Source organism: Lissotriton helveticus, chromosome 8 (assembly GCF_964261635.1).
Source record: "Lissotriton helveticus chromosome 8, aLisHel1.1, whole genome shotgun sequence".
In the NCBI taxonomy this organism is placed as follows: Eukaryota; Metazoa; Chordata; class Amphibia; order Caudata; family Salamandridae; genus Lissotriton; species Lissotriton helveticus.
In genome coordinates this window covers 991,953,469-991,977,441 of record NC_136069.1, presented here as the reverse complement: position 1 = coordinate 991,977,441, position 23,973 = coordinate 991,953,469, and the positions used below count along the sequence as shown (strand labels likewise).

At 44.7% G+C, this 23,973-nt stretch overlaps 1 protein-coding gene across 4 annotated transcripts in view; it reads left to right on the top strand.

The window, feature by feature from the left end:
• TOMM70 (translocase of outer mitochondrial membrane 70) overlaps positions 1-23,973 on the top strand; it is a 500,420-nt gene that overhangs the window by 308,329 nt on the left and 168,118 nt on the right. For all 4 annotated transcript variants that reach the window (XM_078657830.1, XM_078657831.1, XM_078657828.1 and 1 more), the window contains one exon: positions 4,822-4,931. In XM_078657830.1, coding sequence (XP_078513956.1) covers positions 4,822-4,931 — 110 coding nt within the window. The remainder of the gene's footprint in view (positions 1-4,821; positions 4,932-23,973) is intronic.

Below are 23,973 nucleotides of genomic sequence, written 5' to 3'. Positions count from 1 at the left end.
TGCCCCTAATTTAGCTGGCGCTAAATTCCCGGCACTAATGTTTGCGGACGACACCCTGCTGCTTTCAAAAACACCAATGGGGATGCAGCGGGTGTTAGACCAATTTACCGAATTCTGTAAGAAAAGGAACCTGGTGATTAACATAGATAAAACAAAGTACATGGTGTTTAACGCCAGCACAATTAATTGCCCCCACCCGAAAATGGATGGTCGACCCCTGGAAAGGGTAAATAACTTTGTCTACCTTGGTTTGACATTGAACGACAAAATGGGGTGGGATACCCAAATGTCTAAGGCTAACCTAGGGCTGTCACAGGCCGTGGGGGGAATCTTAAAAGTGCAGAAAACTTGTGTGCATAACTAGTGAGTGCCCCGCTAGAAATATACAAAGTTCAAGCCAGATCTTCCACCCTCTATGGGGCGGAACTTTGGGGGCACCGACCAGTAAATGAGATCGGTGTTACCGAGAATAACTTTATTAGGCAGCTGCTCACTCTACCAAAAAGCACACCGCTAATACCATTAAGGCTGGACTTAAATCTGAGGCCAATTGCAGAAGTAATTGCCTCTCGCCCGCTCCTTTATTGGCGAAGATTGTGGAGTGTCCCGGAGCTTGAGAGCTATAGAGAAGAATTGAAAACCGTGATGGCCTGTCCGGGTGCAGGTAGGACACAGTGGCTATCATTTATAAGGGGGTTAGCGACCAAGATTGGACTGGAGAACTTGTGGTCCAATCCTGAGGCTGCATGCCAAGTTATCTCGAGACAAACCCTGACTGAGACCATAAAACATCATAATCTACAGGAAGCTCTTCAATCAGCCAGGCCCTCTAGTCTCACCGATAGCTTTTTAGATCACAAGAATGTTTACAGATTTGAGAAGGAACTAGATATGATTGAACCGGTTCTAGCAAAGAAGTTGTATCTACAGTCTAGATATGGCACACTGCCCCTGCATTCATATACAGACAAATGGAAAGAGGGCCCAGCTCGCCCCTGCCCAGGATGTGGAAACTCTAATGAGACCCTAATGCATGTAATCTTGTTCTGTCCTGCCTATAGTAACAGCAGAAAGAAATGGATTATACAGCTATGTCTGAACTTGGGAGTTAGGAATTATCTAGAGTTTTTTAGAATTCTAAAATCCGATACTAATGCACTAATAGTTACAGCCGTTGCCAAGTTTCTGTTCTCTATGTGGCTAATAAGACGGAGAATGCTTCGGAAGTAACAAAGCTCCTGGGCTGTTGTTGGATAACACATCCAGGAAGACTTTGAGCTTCTACTGTATTTTAACTTTTTAAATTTGTAAATATATAACTTATTGTCTTAGGAATTTTAATGGGACTCCGCCACCAAATGGAAATTTGTAGTCTATGTATATCAACTAGAATGTAATATGTGTATTTATTCAATGTCTAAAATGTGTTCTGTACTTTTATGGTTCATAAACAAACCGAAATAAAGTTTTTGAATGAATGAGAAACTCCGATTGGCAATGCTGCCTCCGGAGAGTGGAGGTCTGGGGGTTCTGGATTTGTTGCTATACTATCAAGCGGCGCAACTGCGAATGTTGGTGGAATGGAGCAGGTGGGAGTCTGAGAAGCACTGGCTCTTTCAGGACCAGGCAGTGGCAGGTCGCACGCTTCAAGAAGTTCCCTTCCTGCGAAGGCAGCATCGGCCCCCTAACCTCTACGCCTCGTACATCACGAGGACCCCTCTGGAAGTGTGGGATCTCGTGAACGTTGCGCATGAGCTGACATCCTTCCCATCGCCACTGACACCCATTCTGAACAACCCGGACTTCAGTCCTGGCCAAGATACAACGGCCTTCGCTCGATGGGGCCCGGCGGGATGCAGGGTACTGTCCCACATGTACACGGCGGAGGGAGTAATTCCCTTTGATGCCTTCCGGCGGGAATATGACATGCCCGAGGAGGAGCGGCTCCGATATCTCCAGGTGCGACACTGGGCGCTCCACGGACAGATCCGAGGAGGGGCGGACCGCAGACTCAGCGCGTACGAATATTGGCTGATATCGAGGAAATCAGATCGGAAGCTCATATCAGATCTCTACCGCATGTTGTTAGGCAGATACACACACATTTACAACTCGGGGAGGGCGAGGTGGGAGAGAGACCTGGGACGCACACTCAGCAATAAAGAGTGGGAGGGCATCTGTTATCGGGCTCGGCACTCTGCCTACCACATGGGTCGGACTGACACCCTTACCAAAATCGCCACGCACTGGTACTACACCCCGGAAAGGCTTAATGAGATTGATCGTACGCGTGATGTGACCTGTTGGCGGGGGTGTGGAGAGAGGGGATCCTTGGTTCACCTCTTATGGGACTGTACTCACCTGCAGGAATATTGGAAGCTAGTGTTAGACGAGGTGGACTTACACTTTGACACGACACTCCCAAGGTTCCCGGCCTATGTGTTGTTGGGACTACCTAATCCCATTACTTACCCGCTGCGTGCCTGCCGGGGCCGACTGATGACCATAGCCCTGGGCTCCGCGCTACAGAATGTCCTAGCCTTTTGGCGTACCACACACATTCCCACCTTTCAGGGCTGGTTACACCGTCTTTGGAGCGTTTTGGGTATGGAGAAGCTGTCCTTGATTGCAAAAGGGGAAGGGGACAAATACCAGGAGTTGTGGCAACCCTTCTTGGCTCTGTTGGCTACGGAATTTAGGGAAGTGACCTGTCCCAGATATTTACATCTATTGCGACTATCGCAGGGTGGTGATTCGGAATCGTCCAGTTAGACTATATGACAAAAACAGGAGGATATTGGACCTGTAACAGGGGTGGTGGGTGGGTAGTGTGGGGGGTGGTGGGGCTCGGGGAGGGGGGGTTTGGTTGTTGATTTTATGTTTGGATACTCCTATGCCCTTCCGGACAGAACTTTCAGCCGCGACAGTAGGCCAGCAGTGACATTGTGCCTATTTTGTGCTACTGTCCGCCCTCGGTATGAGCAACCTGGAGTCACATTACTGTTATGGTTTTGTATTGCTCGAATAATTGCGTGTGGCTGTCTTTTCCTGTCAATAAACAGATTTAATACTAAACACAACCCCTCTGGTGCCTTTATGGTGTAGGAAAAAGGGGAGGAGGCAGTTCTTACTTTTAATGAGTGCTTAATACATTGTCTGAAAAATTATTAGAAGATTGCTAAGTTGTCTGGTGAGTCTGCTCATACCTGTTGCTTCTTTTCATCTCTAGTTCCAATATAATGTTTAATGAAAAACGAAATGGTGAAGAGCTTGGTGAGGTATGTATTGAGCACAGCCACCTATGGCATGAGAGGACATCCGTGCCTCCCCACCATCTTACCTCTCGTGGAAAGTAAATAGCCCCCATCCATGAGATTTAAACATGTTCATTGGTGATTAACACTTTTGCAGGGCTATCAAACGCTCATTTTCTGTATTTTGTACAGAAACCATCACAAAGCTACATAAGTCAATTGAGAAAAGCGTGCTCCTTTGGCACCTGTTCTGTGAGTGCGCTGGTAGGTTGCTCTACTGATGGGGATTTGGTATTTGTTGTGTCTGTGTGCGATTGATGATTGAACCTCTACTTGGGCTTGCATAGCTGCTGCCCGGGTTGTATCAGTTATGTGAGTCTTATTGGATGTTGGACATGCATTTCACTGTACAATATAAAAAAAAAACATTAGCAATGTCAAACCTGGTTTTGTGTCAGTCTGTTCTAAAGTCAGAATGTGCAGAAAAGCTTGTGATAAATAAAATGGGTTTGCTCGAAAGTGCAATAACTAGAGGGTTTATCCTGGGAAATGGCCCCTACAACACGGCCGTTTCCACGAAAGGCTTTACCACGCATGCAGTAGAACGCATGTGTGGTAACCACGGAAGCATTTACCACGCATACCTTTACTACGAGATGCGTAGTACAGGCATGTGTGGTAAATGCAAAAAATAAAAAAAGGGGGCATCGGGGCCCTACCCAATAAAAAAAAAAAAAGTGAGAATAAAACAGGGGGTGGGGGGACGGGGGGTGTCTTTCCCCCCCCCCCCCCCCCAAAAAAAAGAATTTACGTAGCAAAATGGAGACAATCAGCAATCGGTGTCGTTAGAGAGGAAACGGAAAGAAACTTCCCCTTCCTGTTTACGATGTAGAACATCATCAAGGAAGATAAAGACGAAGAAAGAACGACGTGAAGAAGTAAGGGGAATAAAAAAAAAAAAGATTGAGGGTTAAGGGCAGGGGTAAATAGACGAAGGTTTGGGGGCTGGGGGACACGTAAGGGTAAAAGGGAGGGGTATAACCTTTCCCAAGAGTATGCCCTTACCATGCATAAATTAACAACGAAAATCGTTGTTAATCTATGTGTGGTAAAAGAATATTCGTGGGAAAGGTTATGCGTAAAAAAAAGTAGGCCTGGGCGGTAAATTCCGTTCTGTTCGCGGACTTTGGGCAATTTCGCGTTCCGCGGAGAACGCGAAAGTGCCCAAAAATGTGCGACATTTTTTGCTTGTTCGCGTTCTCAAATGCGTGTTTGCGAGATATATCCCCCCGAGCATGCAAACAGCGATTGCGAACAGTAAAAAAGCATCGCGAGCAAGCAATGCCGCGTGTTCGCGGGATTTCTCCGTGTTGGCGGAGATTTTTTACGTTTCGCAGAGATTTGCGTAACGCGATTACGCAAATTCCGCCAGCCCCTAAAAAAAAAGCATTTCGTTGTAACGCATGCGTGGTAAAGGCATGCGTCACAACGGAATTCGTTGTAACGACATGTAGCCATTTATCCCAAGTAAAATTCTGTTGATTCACTTTTTCCATTCTGTTTCTAGATGTCACTGCGGTCTGCATTTTAGAAGGTTTCCAGAACCAACAGAGCATGCTATTAGCTGACAAGGTCCTCAAGCTCCTTGGGAAAGAAAAAGCCAAAGATAAATATAAGGTTAGATTGTCAGTTTTCTTCTGAATATATGCATTTTGTTTAAAAATGTATAACCAAATAATAAAGCCTAAGTGTTGTGGCATAATCAACAGTTGGTGGTACAGTGATTTTACGTAAAATCAAATCACTTGAGGTAAATTTTGCAAACTATATGTTCGAGGCGTGTGGGCTGCTGAATTCATATCTTAGCATAGATTGCCGCCTAGTGTTGGGTCCGGATGTTTGCACCTTGTTGTCCTGGAAGAGTCTTCAAAGTATCACGAGATAGGTGACTCCTCCCCTGGACTACAGTGCGCATGGGCATCCTCTCGATCTTCAGATTGTTTTTTTCCGCCATTGGGTTCGGATGCTATTCCTCAACTCCAACTTCGGAACCGAAACTTTTCAATTTTCAAAGGCCAAAAGGCCTTCTACTTCGACGGTATTGTTCTCGTTCGGTACCCCTTGATTCGATAATACTTTCCATCTCGATCCGGTCGTCGACGCCACGTGGGCCTGTTGCCGATGGAAAGGACCCCGTTTAAAAGGTGCCCACAATGTCACTCCAAATTCCCACATACTGATAAACATACAGTATGCAACAAGTGCCTATCTCCTGAGCACAACGAGAACTGTCCAGCTTGTGCTCAGTTCCGGTCGAAGAAAACTATCTGGAACCGAAGGGTCGCTAGACAAGAGATGCAGCGGCAGGTACCAGAACCGGAGAACATTTTCGACGACGAACATGAACTCCCAGAAGCGGCGGACTCCGACCTAGAAATTGTCACCGTAGAGGACCAGTCGGACTCTGATGACCAGATCACACCGGGGCAAACCGTGAGTACGAAGCCCCCAACCCCGCTTCCACCTCAAGACAAGGCTCCGGTCGAAGCGTCGCCTAAAGGCCTTTGCCGAGATCGACAAACTCCTTCAGAGGCCCCGCCTTCCGGCTCGGCTCTGAAGACCAAACCCAAGCCTTCTGATACCCCAGGAAAGAGCAACACTCTTCCCAAAAAGGCCGTCTAACCTAAAAGGGTTGTTGAGCCAAAGAAGGTCATCGATCCAAAGAAGGGCGTCGAACCAAAGAGGGTCGTCGATCCGAAAAAAAACATCGAGAGGAAAAAGTGTCGATCCACAAAAAACAGATCACACTAAAAAGCCTGTCGACCCGAAGAAGGCTGTCGAGCCTACAAAAATCCTAAAGCCGAAAAGGGTCGTTGAGCCCAAAAAACACGGCGAACTGAAAAAAGTTATCGAACTGAAAAAAACGGTCGATCCAAAAAAAGGTCGTCGAACCAAAGAAGGTCGCCGAACCAAAAAAGGCAGTACAGCCAACAAAAGACGTTGAACAAAAGAGTCGTCGAACCGAAAAAGGTCACCGACCCGAAATCAGCAGTCGAGCCGAAAAAAGCTCCACAGCCGAAAACCCTCGAGCCAAAGACTCACCACAAACAAGAGACTAAGCCAAAAACATCGGCGCCAAAACCACGGACAGTTGAGGAAGAACTTTTCCATCCTGATCCAGTGAGCGCAGAACAACCTAAACTGTATATAGACCCTGAAACAGGACACGTAACAGTTTACCAGAGGAAGAAAAGACCATTGGACACTGACACTTCTCCTGTTCCTCCAAAGAAAAAAGACTTTGAAACATCTCCTTCAAGGCCTTTTATTCCTCCTCCTTTCTTTCCTAACATGCCTTTTTTGCCTTACTCTCCTACACCTTCAGGTGACATAAAACATGGGGGAAGATCCTCAGGATGATTTTGTAGAACCCGAGGATCAGTATGTACAGGATAACACATGGGATGACCAGAATGATCCTTATGATACATACGAGCCACAACCCATCCCCGACACCTCTACATATCCTACAAAGCCGTCGCCTACTGACGACACCATTGTTTTTAACCAACTAGTGGATAGGGCAGCTAAATATCATGGTGTAGACATGCACACTGACCCAATAGAAGAGGATTTCCTATTTGACACTTTTCCAACTTCAGAAAAAAGTGTACGTACACTTCCTATGTTAAAAGGGGTACCTAAACATGCGCCAGACATATTTAAAGACCCAGCCAGAGCGCGTGTCCTCAATCCCAGAATTGAGAAAAAGTGTAAATCATCCTCTACAGACCCTTCTTATATTAAGTCACAGTTGCCACTAGACTCACTAGTTGTATCAAACGCTCGAAAGCGAGCTAATTCATAAACGACAGGAGATGCTCCCCCTCCTGACAAGGAGTCAAAGATATTAGAAGCCTCAGGCAAAAGAGTGGCCTCCCAGTCAGCAAATACCTGGAGAATTGCAAACACACAAGCTCTATTAGCACGCTATGATAGAGCACATTATGGCCAACTGGAGGGTTTACTACAACACCTGCCAGAACCCTTTAAAGCTAAAGCTAACGACCTAATACAGGAAGGCAAATTTATCACAAACGCTTCCATTAAATGTGCACTTGATGCAGCTGACACAGCAGCCAGGTCCATCAACATCAGCGTATTACTACACCGGCATGCGTGGCTACGCATTTCCGGCTTTAAGAATGAAGTGCAATCAACCATCCTCAACCAGCCAGTTAACCAAGATTTCTTGTTTGGCCCTGCAGGAGATACCATCTTAGAAAAGATGAAAAAAGATACTGATACTGCTAAGTCTATGGGCGCACTTGAGTTTCAACAATCCAGAAGTTCCTTTCGTCGCTCCTCCTTCAGAGGCTCAGGGAGAGGCAACACATCCCAAACTTCCTCTACATTCAAAAGTAATACCCAGAGCACTTTTAATAAAGGCTCCAACAGAGGAGGTTATAGAGGCAATAATAACAAGGGCAGAGGACGTGGCGGCAACAACACCAGAGCCTCCACCGCCACCAAACAGTGACTTGTTCACACTCCCTCCAGACCACTCGACAACAGTCGGAGGCAGACTAACACGATTCCTACCAGTCTGGAACGCCATTACCACAGACAGGTGGGTGAGACAAATTATCCAGTATGGTTACTGCCTGGAATTCACTTCTTCTCCACCCAACATGCCCCCAAACACCGTCCAATGTCCAAAGAACACATCACGCTGTTACAAGAGGTCACATCCATGCTAGAAAAGGGAGCCATAGAGCCAGTCCCTTTTCAACACCAGGGAACAGGAGTATACTCTCTATACTTCCTAATTCCCCAAAAAGACGGATCCCTCAGACCGATACTGGAACTCAGACCTCTAAACCAATACATACTCTCAGAGCATTTCCATATGATCACTCTACAACAAGTACTCCCGTTACTCCAGCAAGGCGACTTCCTTGCTACATTAGACCTCAAAGAAGCATATTTTCACATACCTATATATCCAGCTCACAGGAAATATCTCAGGTTCACAATAGAAGGTCACCATTACCAATTCAAAGTTTTCCCCTTCGGGGTAACTACATCACCAAGGGTTTTTACAAAGTGCCTAACAGTAGTAGCAGCGCACCTCAGAAAGCAACACATCCACGTGTTTCCATACCTGGACGATTGGCTCAAAAGCCAAATCATACGCACAGTGTGCAAACCATACGTCTCAGACAATCCAGCTGCTGCACAGTCTGGGATTTTCCATAAATTACCCAAAATCACATCTGCAGCCATCCCACATACAACAATATCTGGTAGCAACAATAGATACCTTAGTGGCAAAGGCATATCCAAATCCAGCCAGAATAGCCAACATACAGACTCTCATTCAAAGATTTAAGCCACAACACTTCTTGCCAGCTCGAGTGTTCATGCAGCTTATAGGCATGATGGCCTCCTGCATATTCATTGTCCCTCATACCCGACTTCAAATGCGTCCATTGCAGGAATGCCTAGCACGGCAGTGGAACCAAGCTCAAGGACAACTAAAAGACCTAGTGTTGGTAGACAGTCGCACTTACAACTCTCTGCAGTGCTGGAACCCACAAAACCTTTCCAAGGGGCGACTGTTCCAAGAGCCAGTTCCACAAGTAGTATTAACAGCGGACGCATCACTGACAAGTTGGGGAGCCCACCTACTTCAATACAAAGTCCAAGGGCTCTGGATAGTCAAGCAAAATACACTGCATATAAATCACTTAGAGTTGCTAGCAGTATTTCTAGCAATGAAAGCCTTCCAGAAATACTTGTACAACAAGGCTGTGTTAATCCGGACGGACAACATGACAGCCATGTACTACATCCAGAAACAAGGAGGGACAAACTCTCCGCAGCTGTCTCACCTAGCACAGAGCATATGGAGGTGGCCAATTCCAAAAAACATCTTTCTCCTCGCAGAACACCTACCAGGGAAAGACAATCAAATTGTAGATCTACTAAGCAGACACAGCCAACAGATACACGAATGGGAGATTCACCCTCAAGTTCTCCAACCATTCTTCCAAAACTGGGGGCATCCAGAGATAGATCTGTTTGCCACAAAAGAAAACTCAAAATGACAGTCCTTTGCCGCCAGGTTCCCACACCCGTTGACACAAGGCAATACGATATGGATGAACTGGTCAGGCAGATTTGCGTACGCTTTTCCACCAACCCCACTGATTCCATTAGTGGCACGCAAACTAAGGCAACAGTCACTCACAATGATCCTGGTTGCTCCCACATGGTACACGACGCTCCTAGAACTCTCAGTAGTTCCCCATCAAAGACTGCGCCTGTCCCCACAGCTATTAACTCATAACCATGGAGAAATCAGGCACCCAGATCTCAATCAGATGAACCTAGCGATCTGGCTCCTGAAGTCTTTGAGTTTGGATATCTTAACTTGCCTCCAGACTGTATGAACATTATCAAGGAAGCAAGGCGCCCAACTACTAGAGCATGCTATGCAGCTAAATGGAAACGATTTGTAATGTATTGCAATAATAACCAAATCAATCCATTAGATGCCTCCATCCAAAACATACCGTATTTTCTGGCGTATAAGGCGACCCCTACTTTTCCTTTAAAATATAGAGTTTGGGCTATATTTGCTTGCTCATAAAAGGACCCCGGCGTATAAGACGACCCCCGACTTTTGAAAAGATTTTCAAGGGTTAAAAAGTCGTCTTATACGCCAGAAAATACGGTAATCTGTTACTTGGTACATCTTCAAAGATGCAATCTGGCATACTCTTCCATAAGGCTACACCTTGCTGCTATAGCAGCATCTCTCCGGAACAGACAACACGTGTCCCTCTTCAAAATACCACCTATCAAAGCTTTTATGGAAGGACTTAAAGGAATTATCCCGCCAAAACATCCACCTTCGCCAGTCTGGAACTTAAACGTAGTACTTACCAGACTTATGGGGCCACCTTTCGAACCACTCCATTCATGTGAGTTTCAATTCTTAACATGGAAGGTGGCATTACCTCCCTCAGGCGAGTAAGTGAGCTACAGGCACTAACCATTCAGGAACCTTTCATGCAAATACACCACAATAAGGTAGTGCTTCGTACTAACCCTAAGTTTATGCCAAAAGTTATATCCACTTTCCATATCAATCAGTCAATAGAATTGCCAGTTTTCGTCCAAAACCCGCAGTCAGTGGCTGAAAGAGCCCTACACACACTAGAGGTAAGAAGGGCTCTGCTATATTACGTTGACAGAATTAAATCATTCAGGAAGACAAAGCAACTATTTGTTGCTTTTTCTCCTCAACATAAGGGTAATCCCATTTCAAAAACGGGAATAGCCAGATGGATAGTTAAATGCATTCAAATATGCTATCAAAAGGCTAAGCGCACTCTAACAGTCCCCCCAAAACCCCACTCAACACGCAAAATGGGGGCATCCATGGCTTTCCTAGGAAATATTCCTCTAGAAGACCTATGTAGAGCGGCTACATTGTCTACCATTCACACTTTCACTAAACACTACTGTGTGGACGTGCAAGCAAAGCAGCAAGCTGCTGTAGGCCAGGCTGTCCTTAAAACTCTTTTTCAAACTGCTGCAGCTGGTACAGGGGACCACCGCTAGAGGAGATACTGCTATACAGTCTATGCTAAGATATGAATTCAGCAGCCCACATGCCTCGAACGGAAAATGCTACTTACCAGTATACATCTGTTCTTGGCATGTAGGGCTGCTGACATTCATATCGCCCACCCTCCTCCCCGGTGCCTGTCACAGCTGCAGTAATCTTTCTACATACATTTACATGGTCATCTCTTACTTTTCTATACTCCATCTTTGCCAGAATGGCGAAAAACAATCTGAAGATGGAGAGGATGCCCATGCGCACTGTAGTCCAGGGGAGGAGTCACCTATCTCGTGATACTTCGAAGACTCTTCCAGGACAAGAAGGTGCAAACATCCGGACCCAACACTAGTCGGCGATCTATGCTAAGATATGAATGTCAGCAGCCCTACATGCCAAGAACAGATGCATACTGGTAAGTAGCATTTTCCTTTCATGATGTACAATACAAGAGCACAGCACCTACCATGAAAACTTTACATTACCATGGCATCAGATGTAGTATTTAAAGATTCTACAAATTCCCACTACATTGTATACACAGTTTAGCCTTGGGTTACCCTCTCAATCCTTTGTCCTGAATCAGAGTAAATGGTTTTAGGCTGCAATCAGATATTCAACCAATAAGGGCTCCTATCGTTTGTGCACAGATTTTGCTGTTGTATAGCAGTAGTTCTGAAAAGTGTGAATTCTTTAGAGGAAGCACAGGTGATTTTGGTTGCAAAGAACAGCTGAGAGTCAAACCTCATTGTCCTGATTCTTGGACCCTCTGTATCAGAATTGGCCACGGTTGGGACTATATGAGAATGTTCATTTTGCACATTTTGTTCAACCTAAGATCCGCTGTTTTGGCTATGGTTGCCATGAACAGTCCCCTTCAACAGGTAAGCATTAAGTTTGTAACAAATGTTCACCTTGGAATCATTACAAGATTGTTGGACGTACTCAGTTTTTAGAAAATCCTGACCTCACACATGTTATCTTTGGCATCAAAAAAGTGGTCTCTGTATGACATTTCATCAATGGTTCTGAGCTAGGTACCATAGAGAAGACTTTCTCTACAGAGGATTTTTTACTGGTTCCACAATAGATTAATTATTCGAGATACAATCGCATATTGTACAGACAAAGACGGTTTAGATGTTTTCAAATGTCATGAACCTCTACTGTTTTGCTTTAGTTGAAGAAGAACCTCGCAAGACGAAAAGGCTCCTAAAACCTCTGACTGAACAAACTGAAAACACTCCAAACTCGAAAGACAAAAATGTGTAAATGGAGTGTTGTCAACACTTACCACTGTGCCAAATTCCTTTCCTCATGAAGACACATAAGCAAAAGAAAGTAGCTTAAATGTATCTGACATCCAAAGGATTCAAGAACTTGTTATTGTAAAAATTTGCACTGATTGACACCAGTAAAAAGCACAATGTTAAACTTTGAGGGAGTCTCCAATAGCTGAGCTTGAACAGGATACTCTGCTGTCGAAATCTAAAAGAGATACGGATGACAATATAACTCCTGATATGTTTTTGTACACCTTAAAAAACCTTTGTCTATGACTTCCATGCTGAGAGACTGAAATTACTTTTGCTGAAGCTCTCAAGTATGCATCACAATTGTTTGAACCCATTATCACTAGCCCACTAAAAAGGAAACCAACCAGGGAAGACATTAGTACTTAAATCACCCTTAAATCACCATAAGATCTAAAAGGCCTAAGATGTGACAACTGGAATCAACCACATACCAGAAGATGGAGCATCTCACTTAACTGCGAAGATACTATGAATTAAAGACTGGGCTGCATTTTCTTAAGAGGGGTAAGGTAAGGCTGCGTCCTGGCACCATTTTTATTTTCCATCTATACCAACGGTGTGGAAAAACATCTTGAGGGGACAGCCTTGGATGTTCCTGTGCTCTCTAATCATCAGCGGTTACTGATTTTGGTGTATGCTGATGACACTGTTCTGATTGCCTGAACTGGGAGGGGACTCCAGCATCTTGTATCCGCCTATGCGGTTTTTGTGAATTCATTAGATTTAAAGGTCAATCAGACCAAATCTTTTATAATCATCGCGGGGCAGGGAAAAGAGACAGACCACCTTTTTTTATGGACTCCGGTAAAATCGATGTGGTGGACTCGTTTCCCTATCTAGGAGTTCTCTTTGATAAAAATCAATCATGGTCCAGATTGCTAGTGGGAAGAGCAATGGGTTTGCAGATAAGCCTAATGACATTGGAAACATTCTCCAAAAGGTTGGGAGCCAAACCTCTAATTCCAATGAAAAAAATGTATCACGCGAAAACAAAGGCAGCAGCGGTGTACAGGGCAGGAGTATGGGGGATGGCTCCCAGTGATTCCTTGCAATCCATCGAGAACACCTTTTTTTTAAGTCTTTTACGTCCCTCCCTCAGTCATACTCTAATTACATGCTTCACATGGAACTGGCTGTACCATACATTATGGATTCGATCAAAATAGCACCACTCCTCCTGTGGCTTTCCATTTGGCGCAGGGAGACAGTCCACCTTACGCAAAATGTAATAATTATTTTAAAATCAGACAACTATAGCAGGATCAGGTGGCTAAAGAATGTGAAGTCGGAACTAACTGCAATTGCTTTAAGTCGCCTTTTTAAAGATCCATCTAACTGCAAGTCCCTAACAAAGCGAAAATTGGCTGAGATATTCATTTTGAGGGCCCAATATCTAAGAAGGGAATAAAAATTCCACACCCAGACAGCTCGCTTGTATGAACTAACACCAGCGCTGGAGGAGGGAAGTTATTCTTACCTGGCTGATGTCACATTGCCACACCACAAATATATTTTATTAAGCTTCCTTTTAAATTTGATTCCACTGATGGTAGGATACCCACAGCAGAAATGCAAACATTCTGATCTTTTCGTGTGCCAGTGCGACAATCTATCCCCACAAAATGATCTTCATGTTTTATTCTTTTGTGGTTTTTACCGTCAGGAAAGACATAATTTTATTGTGCTGATTTGTTAGTGTTACAATTGTAAATATTGTCATGTAGCATTGTCTATCCTCAAATCCTTGCAGAACTCTTTTGTGTGTTTTTCCATAGCATCGTTTTTATGGGCATGCTTGAAAAAGAGGAAGAAGGCTGGCCCATAAGACGAATTAGGACTGCCTCTTACACTTTTACTGTATCTAGCTTATATATATCACCCCACTTTTCTACCTTTTACCCAAGATCCACAAATGCACTTCTCCTGTCCCTGGTCGTCCTATTATTTCAGCTCAAGGTAGTATGAATGAAAACATTTCTAAGTATGTGGATTTTTTTCTCCAGTCACACATGTTTTCTCTTCCTTCTTTTTTGAAAGACACTACGGATTTTTTGGTTAAGGTCAGTCAAATCATGTGGTGTCCTGATTTTTGTTTCCTGGTGATGGATATTGAGGCACTTTACACCAGCATCAACCATCTCCAGGGTCTTGAAGCAGTTAAATATTTTTTGGATGGACGAGAGGCAGCTTTGAGAGATCATAACCTTATGCTTCTGGATATGATACGTTTATGCCTCTTTAACAACTACTTCCAATTTGGGAATGATCTTTATCACCAGGAACCCGGGGTGGCCATGGGTTCATGCTTCTCCCCCAGCTATTCATGTCTCCATGTTGGCTGGTGGGAGAGGCATGTTCTTGGTGTCACCCATGCACACTGGCTTCCCCACCTAATGCATTATTGGCGTTTTATTGACGATATTTTTATCGTCTGGCGGGGCACCAAAGAACAAGCTGCTTTATTTGTAAATTTTCATTAACATCAACGACAGAAACCTTAGATTCACTGCCAATATTACATCTGACTCTGCAGAATTTTTGGATGTCCAGGTCTACATCGATCATGATACCATACAAACAAAACTCCACAGGAAGAGCACTGCGGGCAATTCTATCTTGCATGCCCGGAGTGCTCATCCCTCACACATAATTAACAGCATTCCCTTGGGTGAATTCATCCGGATCAAACGCATCTGTAGCAGTCCTGATATCTTAAACCAATGCTTAATGGAATCCAGGGCAAGATTCCTCAGACGTGGCTATAGCAAAGTTATTTTAGATCAGGCTCTTACTAAGGCACTTGCCCGTCCTCGTGAGGAACTCTTAATCCCTAAAAATAAAGAGATCCTGGAATCCACGAATCAGGGCTCAATTCGCTTTATCACCACCTACTGCTCTCAAACGTCCAAGATCAGTAATATCATTAGATCGGAGTGGCCAATTGTGTTAACGGATGTGATTCTTGCTCCATTTCTACCTAAATTACCGGCCATTACTTTTAGAAGGGCTCCTTCTATGAAAGATTCATTAGATAGAACCCAACCTGAACTTTCATCTAAAACTAAAAACGGTGTTGGATCTAGCCCTGATCTCTTGACTGGGTGAGAGTATTCTGCTTAATTCAGAGACTCTGTCCCTCACCACCCCTTGTTGTAAATATTTGTGTCCACCCTAAGCGTGGAAGGGTATACTCAGACATGAGTTCCTTGCTCATTGCACCATCAGGATTCAAGCAAGCCGGGCCGAAGACGGCTGTAATGCCAGAAACTGGTCCCCGGAAGCTTGTTTCCTTCCCAGTGTAAGAATTGGCTTTTGTAGTTTGGTTTGCCCTGTTCCCATCATGCACTGGGACAGGAACAGACTAATTTGCATACAGCCAGGTTCTGAAACTGGGATGGTGCATTGAGCTAAAAAACGGTGTTGGATCTAGCCCTGATCTCTTGACTGGGTGAGAGTATTCTGCTTAATTCAGAGACTCTGTCCCTCACCACCCCTTGTTGTAAATAATGGAATCCAGGGCAAGATTCCTCAGACGTGGCGATAGCAAAGTTATTTTAGATCAGGCTCTTACTAAGGCACTTGCCCGTCCTCGTGAGGAACTCTTAATCCCTAAAAATAAAGAGATCCTGGAATCCACGAATCAGGGCTCAATTCGCTTTATCACCACCTACTGCTCTCAAACGTCCAAGATCCGTAATATCATTAGATCGGAGTGGCCAATTGTGTTAACGGATGTGATTCTTGCTCCATTTCTACCTAAATTACCGGCCATTACTTTTAGAAGGGCCCCTTCTATGAAAGATTCATTAGATAGAACCCAACCTGAACTTTCATCTAAAACTAATTGGCTCAACAAACCTGTTTTTTAGGTGCACCTCCTGCCGTGCCTGCACTTTTGCTGTCAATGGCACACATTATACATCAGCTTTCAATGACAGGTCTATTCCAATAAAAGAACATCTGACATGTCGCAGTGATTTTGTAGTCTACCAGCTGACCTGCACATGTTCACTTTCCTATATTGGAAGCACCAAATTACCAGCGAACCAACGTATATTGCAACACATCCGGGCCATAGTTAATTCCGATATGAATTATCCAGTGGCTCGCCACTTCAAAGCTGTACACGATAGGAAATTAAAAGACCTTACATATACCCTTTTGTGTTCTGTAGCGAACCCGGGCAGAGGAGGTGATCGTGAGAAATTGTTGCGCCAAAGGGAAGCATATTTCATACTTTTGCTTGATACTCGTTCTCCCAATGGGTTAAATGCTTTTGATGAATTACATCATTTTCTGTAGAGGTTGTGTGTTCTGCCTTAACCCAGTTGAATCAAGTTGTCTCTCGTTTTGATTTATATTCCTTGGGAAATTCTGTCTCTGATTAACTCATCTATACATGGTATATTTGATTTATGAACTGTGCCTCTTTTGTTCTTGTTTTCAGGTCTTTAAATCGAGTCCTCTGAAGCCTAAAATATATTTCATTTAAATATGAAATTGTTTTAAAGCACTTGCACTTTAGCACTTAAGCACTTTTTGACACATGGACTTATAATACATCAATGATAGGGGATAACAATTCTTTTTTCTTTTTTTGGCTAGGGAATATTATTTGTCTGTTCTACCATGGAAAATAATGTTTTGATGCACTTGCATAGGATATATAGAGCACACGTTGTATTTTCATTATTGTTTGAGAATATCTATGAAGTGTTTTTTATTATGGTTTCATTATTTCATTCCAATGGATGTTGTAATCATGACGAAATCAATTTACTGTAGTAGATTTACTTTCTTAGATACATTATTTGATTTTATCCCTTTGTGGCATTTGAGCACTATGCTCTAATTGTGTCCTTATGTTTATATACAAAAAACATAATCTATTTGCACTATAGCTTGAATTGTGAAATGGTGGCTTATTTGCTTTGTTGCAACCCTTGCGTCCTGTTTCTTTAGGCGCTTGGGCTTTTAACTTCAATTTATTGCACTGCCTACTCCTGACGCGTCATGTGATCAAGCTCCGCCTGCGGAGCGAAACGCGTCAGGGAGGGCACTTGCTCTTGCACTTTTGCTGTGAATAAATATGGATTGCTGGCACTGGAACTAGTGAGATGGCTCATTTGGTGTTTGAAATTTGACTAAACATCGAGTATTGGAGTGGAGGTCTGCGCCTGTTGAAACCGCGACCTGTGGCGGTCAGGACTCTTCGTTATATATATATATATATATATATATATATATATATATATATATATATATATAATATTAATTAAATGGATTTTATGATGAATTGGATGATAGCACCATATATATATATATTTTTTTTGTGCAAATTGTAAGTACTTTTATGATCTTGTGTAAGATCGAATAAAGGATTTGAATTGAATTGAGTTAATAGAAACACTCCCACTCTCCTACCAAATCATGCGGTGTAGAGGTTTACTGTCCAGAACCACAGGTGTACTGTCCAGTACCACAGGAAAAGTTTAAAAGTCAACTAGAAGTTCAGCTGCACTGCAGGTTTATGCCTTGCTAGTGAAATTAAAAGCTGCCCAATAACACGTTAATTAGAGCTACTGTACTGTTAAACATGCAATCAAACATTTATTCTTCCAGTTCAATAGTCAAATTCAGTGTTAAAAAACTTGCTTCCTCAAAGAATATCTGTTTTAATTACTTCACCAAGGAAAACCGCACTTAATAGTTAGAAGGCATAGTAGTTTTTTAGTATCTGAATATATGGATTTAACCACTTGCATCCTGGCTGTAGTTAAATATATTTTTGTACTACCTGTTGTACGTGAGTGAGTTCAGTCGTGCCCCTACCCGCACTAGATAGCGGTAATAAATAGGGTATTACAATTTTAACCTCTCCAAGGTTGTCATAACAAGGGGAAGGGGAGGAGGTCACAAAAGTTGCTTTTTTATTTTCACTCTGAGAAATTTTTGCTTTGTGCTGCACGGACTTGCTTCAATAACAAAATCCTTTCTCCATTGTTGCCATCTCCTTATGGATGTCCATCCTGCTGACGTGCACAATCCTCAATCGCCAAGCTTTTCAAAAGGAGTAAAAAATATCTGTTGTCTCAAGTAACAAAGATGCGCCCTCATAACTATAGCGCATTGGCAAATCATAATGACTACAGTAAATGTAGGCTGACCTTGACTTACCACTAGTGCATACATTCAATAATTTCTACAATTATTGTGAATTACTCATTGCCAAGATGCTATGTTTTTATATATGCATATATTTCTCTGTATAAATATCCTGTATTTAATGCATGATTTGTATGAAATCCCCACTTTACCTACCCAGAAAGCATAGTTTACTCTGCATTTTTGAGAGGGCAGTAGGAACGCCTTTCGCTTCATGTGCATTCTCGATTGACACTCTTGTCCACCTGACAGTTTGGCCTTATTTCTTTCCTTAAGGCTTCCGAGATTGCAGCCACAAAACCCGGAAATTCATAAGGGAACGGGCAACCTTTTTAATTGTATTACTTTTTAGGTCTCGGACTAGCGTCCCACGCAGTAAATGTAAATGTAGTTGAGCTTATATAGCGCACAGCTACCCGCAGTGGGTTTCCCGGCGCTTGCTTAGGGAACCCTTCCTGGTATTCCCCTGTGAGATAGCAGGGTATCCACAAGGTGAAAGTCAGGCATCCCGCAGCGAGGGGCCGTTGTGGAGATTAAGCAAGCTATTGCCCAGAGTGGCAGAGTGTGAACCCGTGAGTCGAGGAGGCACCGGGGCGAGAATTATCGAGTCCGTGGAATTTTTTTTTAGCCCAAGACCCCGCCGAGGCGGGGAATTGAACCCTGGTCCAGGACCGATCTCAGCTTCCGGGTCTGCTGCCTCTAACCCCTGAGCCACACTTCTCCACTGTGTGGCGGAGTCCGAGATTTTATGTTTTGCAGTATGGGGGCTTGAACCCGCCCCTATTCTCCATTGGCTGGCCTCGTAAATGCTGGCCAGCCATTGGAGGAGCGGGGCGTCACTCGGTTCAGGCCCAGTCTTGAGCAGATTCGGGGGCGTGGTTTTTTGAAGTTTTTAATCAGTGACATCATCCGTCACTCAACTGCAAAAACTCGCCCCCGAATCCGAAAATGGCCGTGTGTTTCTCCGAGGCATTTCTGCTTTGTCTCGGAGAAACGTGGTGGGGTTTCCGGAGCTGCTCGCCTCCCTTCCTTTCTGCTTTCAGGAGCTGGTCGGCTCCACTCGCTTCCCCCCTTCCCTCTGCCCTCCTCCGTCGCGCTCTCTCCTCCCCCCCCCTCCCTCTGCCGCAGCTCTCCTCCGTCGCGCTCAGCGGTCCCCCGGGCCCCCATCCCTCCCTCTCCAGCGGCCATGCTGCCTCAGCTTGTTTTACAATTCGATCGCTTTCGCGATCGTTTGAAGTGCCGCTTGTTAATTAAAAGCTTGCTGCTGACATCGATTTGCAGATCCAGTTGGAATCCCTACACGGCCAACAAAGACTTCCAATGTTCAAGTGTTTAATAAATTCAGTACTATTACATGGAGTAATAGTAACAACGTAGCCGAGAGAGACTGATGTTAATGCAGTTCATCACGGCGGGGACTGCAGCAGGCGCGAGGCTTCCCATCACTCTGCTCTGCGGGCCGTGGAGGCAGGGAACCCCCCTCATCAAAGAGCGCTGAGGCCCCCCTTCCGGACGGCATAGAGGAGGGAATATTTATATCCACGCTTGCCAGCATCCACTTCACGATTACCTCACCTCAAGAATTTCAAAGCGCACCGGGGATCTTTCCGACTGCTGCAACCCAGCATCGCTGCCCACGCCAACTCCATTTTAATTGGATTGAAACGCCGTGCAGAAAAGATCAGGTGTTTGTTTCGAAATGTAAGGGTTTTACTTTGACATCGAGGCTGCAGAGGGCGGGTCCTAAACTGACAACAGCCCTGTCAGCTGCAGCCTCATGCTTGGACGGTTTCTGGTCTCTCTAGTAGCCATGGGAGGGCAGCTGTCAGGCTAGGCCAGAGGGTCACAAAATGGCTGTCACCAACATCTGGGTACAGTGCTCCAGAACACACACGGTAGGTAGGCACGGGGAGATTAAGAGATGTGCCCAGAATCACAGGATGTTGAGCGGACGCCGAGACTCGCCGGGATCCCCAGCTCCAGAGTCGGCCAGAGCTCTGGACAGCCTCCACATGGTGATGGTCCTTCTGTGGGCTTTCCAAATTTGTATTTCTTCTAAAATAATCGCCCCAGCTTCCTTTCGTTTATTGTCATAAATATGGCCTGAACACCAATATTCAATCGTTTTAGTGAAGCAGTTTCTCATGGTAGCGCTTAAAAACACTCCACATTTGTGTGAGAAATTGGCGGTTTCAAAGAGCTGCGAATGCGATCTTCGTTGTTGTTCGTAGTTTTTTAACTACGTACTTCTTTTGTTATCACCCTGACAGGATAAAACGTGGAATGGACTCACTCAGGATTCTAACCTGTGGCGTGCAGTTTCTGCTTGGGTTACAGCAGCAGGCGCATGAGCCCTTGGGACTATCTTGCATGCACCGATGTGATATGCATTGCACGCACAGGGGTGATACAGATTTCCATTCTCTTGTCTTGAGTTAATTGGCAGGCAGCCGGGTGCCCAGGGGTACTGTACCCTGCTGGCCATGTTACCAAATATTCAAATGGTATTACCCGATAACAAGGAGTTAAATAAACACGAGTTGTTTCTCATGGGCTGTGCATACTGCTGCAAGTATGCTGATGGTGTATTTACTTAATTAATAATGTTACTAGTGCTGCGTCTAGTAAAAATAAGGTTTTGCGGAGAAATACTTGCACCTAAAGTTCGTAAAAGTTTTTTTCTTTTTAAGAAAAATTCCCAATTACGTTACATGAGGACACACATTCATTTTTGTTAGGCACGTGGAGATTAGATCGACGCCCGTCGACAGAACAAGTACGAACGATGGAAATCCTTAATTTTAATTTCTTCTTCAACGTTTATGAAAATTCAGTTTTTTCAAGCCATCCAGTTCCCGACTTTAGATTCCCGTTTGCTAAGAATGGAGCCAGCCTCACAAATCCATATTTCGTAATTAATCTCTTGTTCGCGGCTCACGACGCGTCCTGCTTCAACTTCATAAATGACAAAGCCTTCTGGGTGTGTCGTGGCCCGAATTATTGACTCTCTCCCTTGTGAGAAGACATCGACTCCATACATATATACCTTGAGGATGTCGTATGCCCTGAAAAAGCGATTATTGAAAAAAATTGTGTTGGTTGGTTGAACGAATTTTACAAATATCGCTTTATTGTGAGGGCTGTCCCTGCTCTTCATCCTTGGTGGCCGCTGTGGCGCGGGGGGTCTCAGGGCAGAGGTCCCCGGTCTTGGAGCCGCTCGTAGGTTCTGAAGCCCCTCGGGCAGCAGGTGGGTGTAGGGGCCGTGGGGGGTGCAAAGGCGGCCGCTTTGGAGTTCACAGGCTGTGCCATGCCTGCTGGCGGTGCTTGGGGGGCTGGGAGTGGTTTGTCCCCTGAAGGGTCGGTCTGTCGTCTGTTGTCTGTAGTAGGTCAGATTTTAGGCAGTCAGAGACCCCGTCTTGGCTGCAGTGTGTCGCCTGTAGTATCTATCTGATATTGTGTGTCAGTTGAAGTGTGTGGGATGTAGTGGGTCGGCTGCAGTGTGTCGTGTATTCTGTGACAGATATACTGTGTCGCATATACTGTATAGTGTGTTAGTTGTAGGATATGATATGTAGTGTGGCAGTGAGAGTGTTAACTGGCTGTAGTTTCAGTCTGTAGTGTGTAAATGGTAGTGTCTAAGGTGTGAAGTGTGGACGAGTGTGGCAGGTGAAGTATTTTGCTGTTGTGTTGCGGGTGTAGGGCACACACTCTAGCACCTCAGCTGCAGGATGTTGAATTTGATGCCTTCATTAGGATGGGGGTAAGATGGGGTTGAACTATTTGGGATACTAATGAGTTGCCTTTATTTGGGAAGCTAGGAAGTACTAAAAATGAGCAGCGAGGGTTTCCATATCATAATTTAGGGTGAGAACATTTTCTGCACTTTTATAATTCCCACTTGGAAATAACATCTATCTTATCCACCTGAAATAGGTGACAGGCGGAGCCAGCCCTGCTTGACTTTGATCCTGTGATCTACAAATTACACAATGATTTCGGGAGTGGGCGCAGTAACCTATCTCCCAGTTGACACGTTTTCAAACTAACCCTGGAAGCTCTGCATTTGACTGGTCTATGTCCGTCCGTGAATAGGCAAGGCAGTTCACATTCCCGTACAGGACAGTCACTGCACACATTTACAGTGCAATCCGTTGAATGCCTTGCCAACCGCTCGATAAGTGCTGCCTGTCAGGACCCCTGACACATTCATGCCTATTGTTCTTGCCGATTGCTTTTCCCATTGCATTTTTTATTCGTATGCACTAGTAAGGACATTTTCAAAACACTCCTCCTGACACCCTGGCTGTCCAGAGCAGAGCGCTAAGCAATGAGGCCTATTCGCGTTCTCTTACTTTAGCGACTCTGGTGCAAAGAAGGGGAGGCTGTGGGCAGCACAGGTGGGACTTTTTGGTCCTGTGTTGTAAGTCACAGGCAGGAGCCAGAAAGCCTAGGATGCGATTGACCCGTCACTTCCGCTCTCTATGTTGTGATGACCAGAGGCCACTTAGGGTAGGCAGTGACTAGTCTTTTCGAGTGACCATCGCGGCATGGGGTCCGGGGTGAGGCATCATCACTCTAGATTGAAATCAAACAATAATCACACCCACCCACGCAACCCCTTAACCTTGGGGGATTTGGGGTTGTTAAGTTTCCCATGGTGGAGCGGGGGTAATAGCATAACACAATAAATGATTTCAATGACAGATTTGCTCTCCATCCATTACTTTTCCGGACAGCACTGAGGTGATGGGCTGCAAGCCTTATCTTGCAAGGACCTTCACACCGAGTTGGGGGCCTAGGCCCACAGTTTACCGGTTTAGGGCATGGGGCTGTAGCCAATGGTCTCACATCATGCGCCCCTTTTGGCAGCCTGTTGTGCGTGTGCGGGTGGGGAAGGGATCCTTTCATGTGGCAAGTTGTACAGAGATTTGGGATCACCCCTCATTGATACAGGTGGTTCCACTTGTGAGGTCCCAGTAGGATAAATTGAATTCAGACCCAAGTATTGAGCCATTTCCCGGGAACTGCATAATTCACAGTGAAGTCTAAAATAAGACACACATGCTCTCTGAAAATAATTTTGGAATTGGGCCCACTAGTTGTAAAGCTCAACATCCTAAAGGTATGGTACCGGGATAACATAGCCAAATTATTGTCTGGCGGAAATATTTTGTCTTAAATATAGTTTACAAAACAAATCGACCCATTGTAGTTAATAGTGGAGATTCTAACTCCCATTAGACAATTCCTTTATAAATGATAATTTGGTCATGATATTTCTTGCAAACAGTATTGTTACTAATGGCCACTGTCTATGAGGTCACCCGAGTGGGCGTTGCAAAGATATGCAGTCCCAGAATGCGCCTGGAGAGCCACGGGGCATTGCATCTACTTTGACTGTCATGGCATCTGCTGAAAAAGGTTTCCCGTCAGTTCAATACTAAACCCTCTCGCCCACCATAACAATGCAGGATGGGAGAGGATTGGGGAGTGGCCAGAGCAGGTGGCTTCATTTACAAATATATTCGAAATTCTCCCTTCTTTAGTGAAGTGAGCACAAACACGCATACACTTACAGCAATGCATATTGAAAAAGAAGAACTAC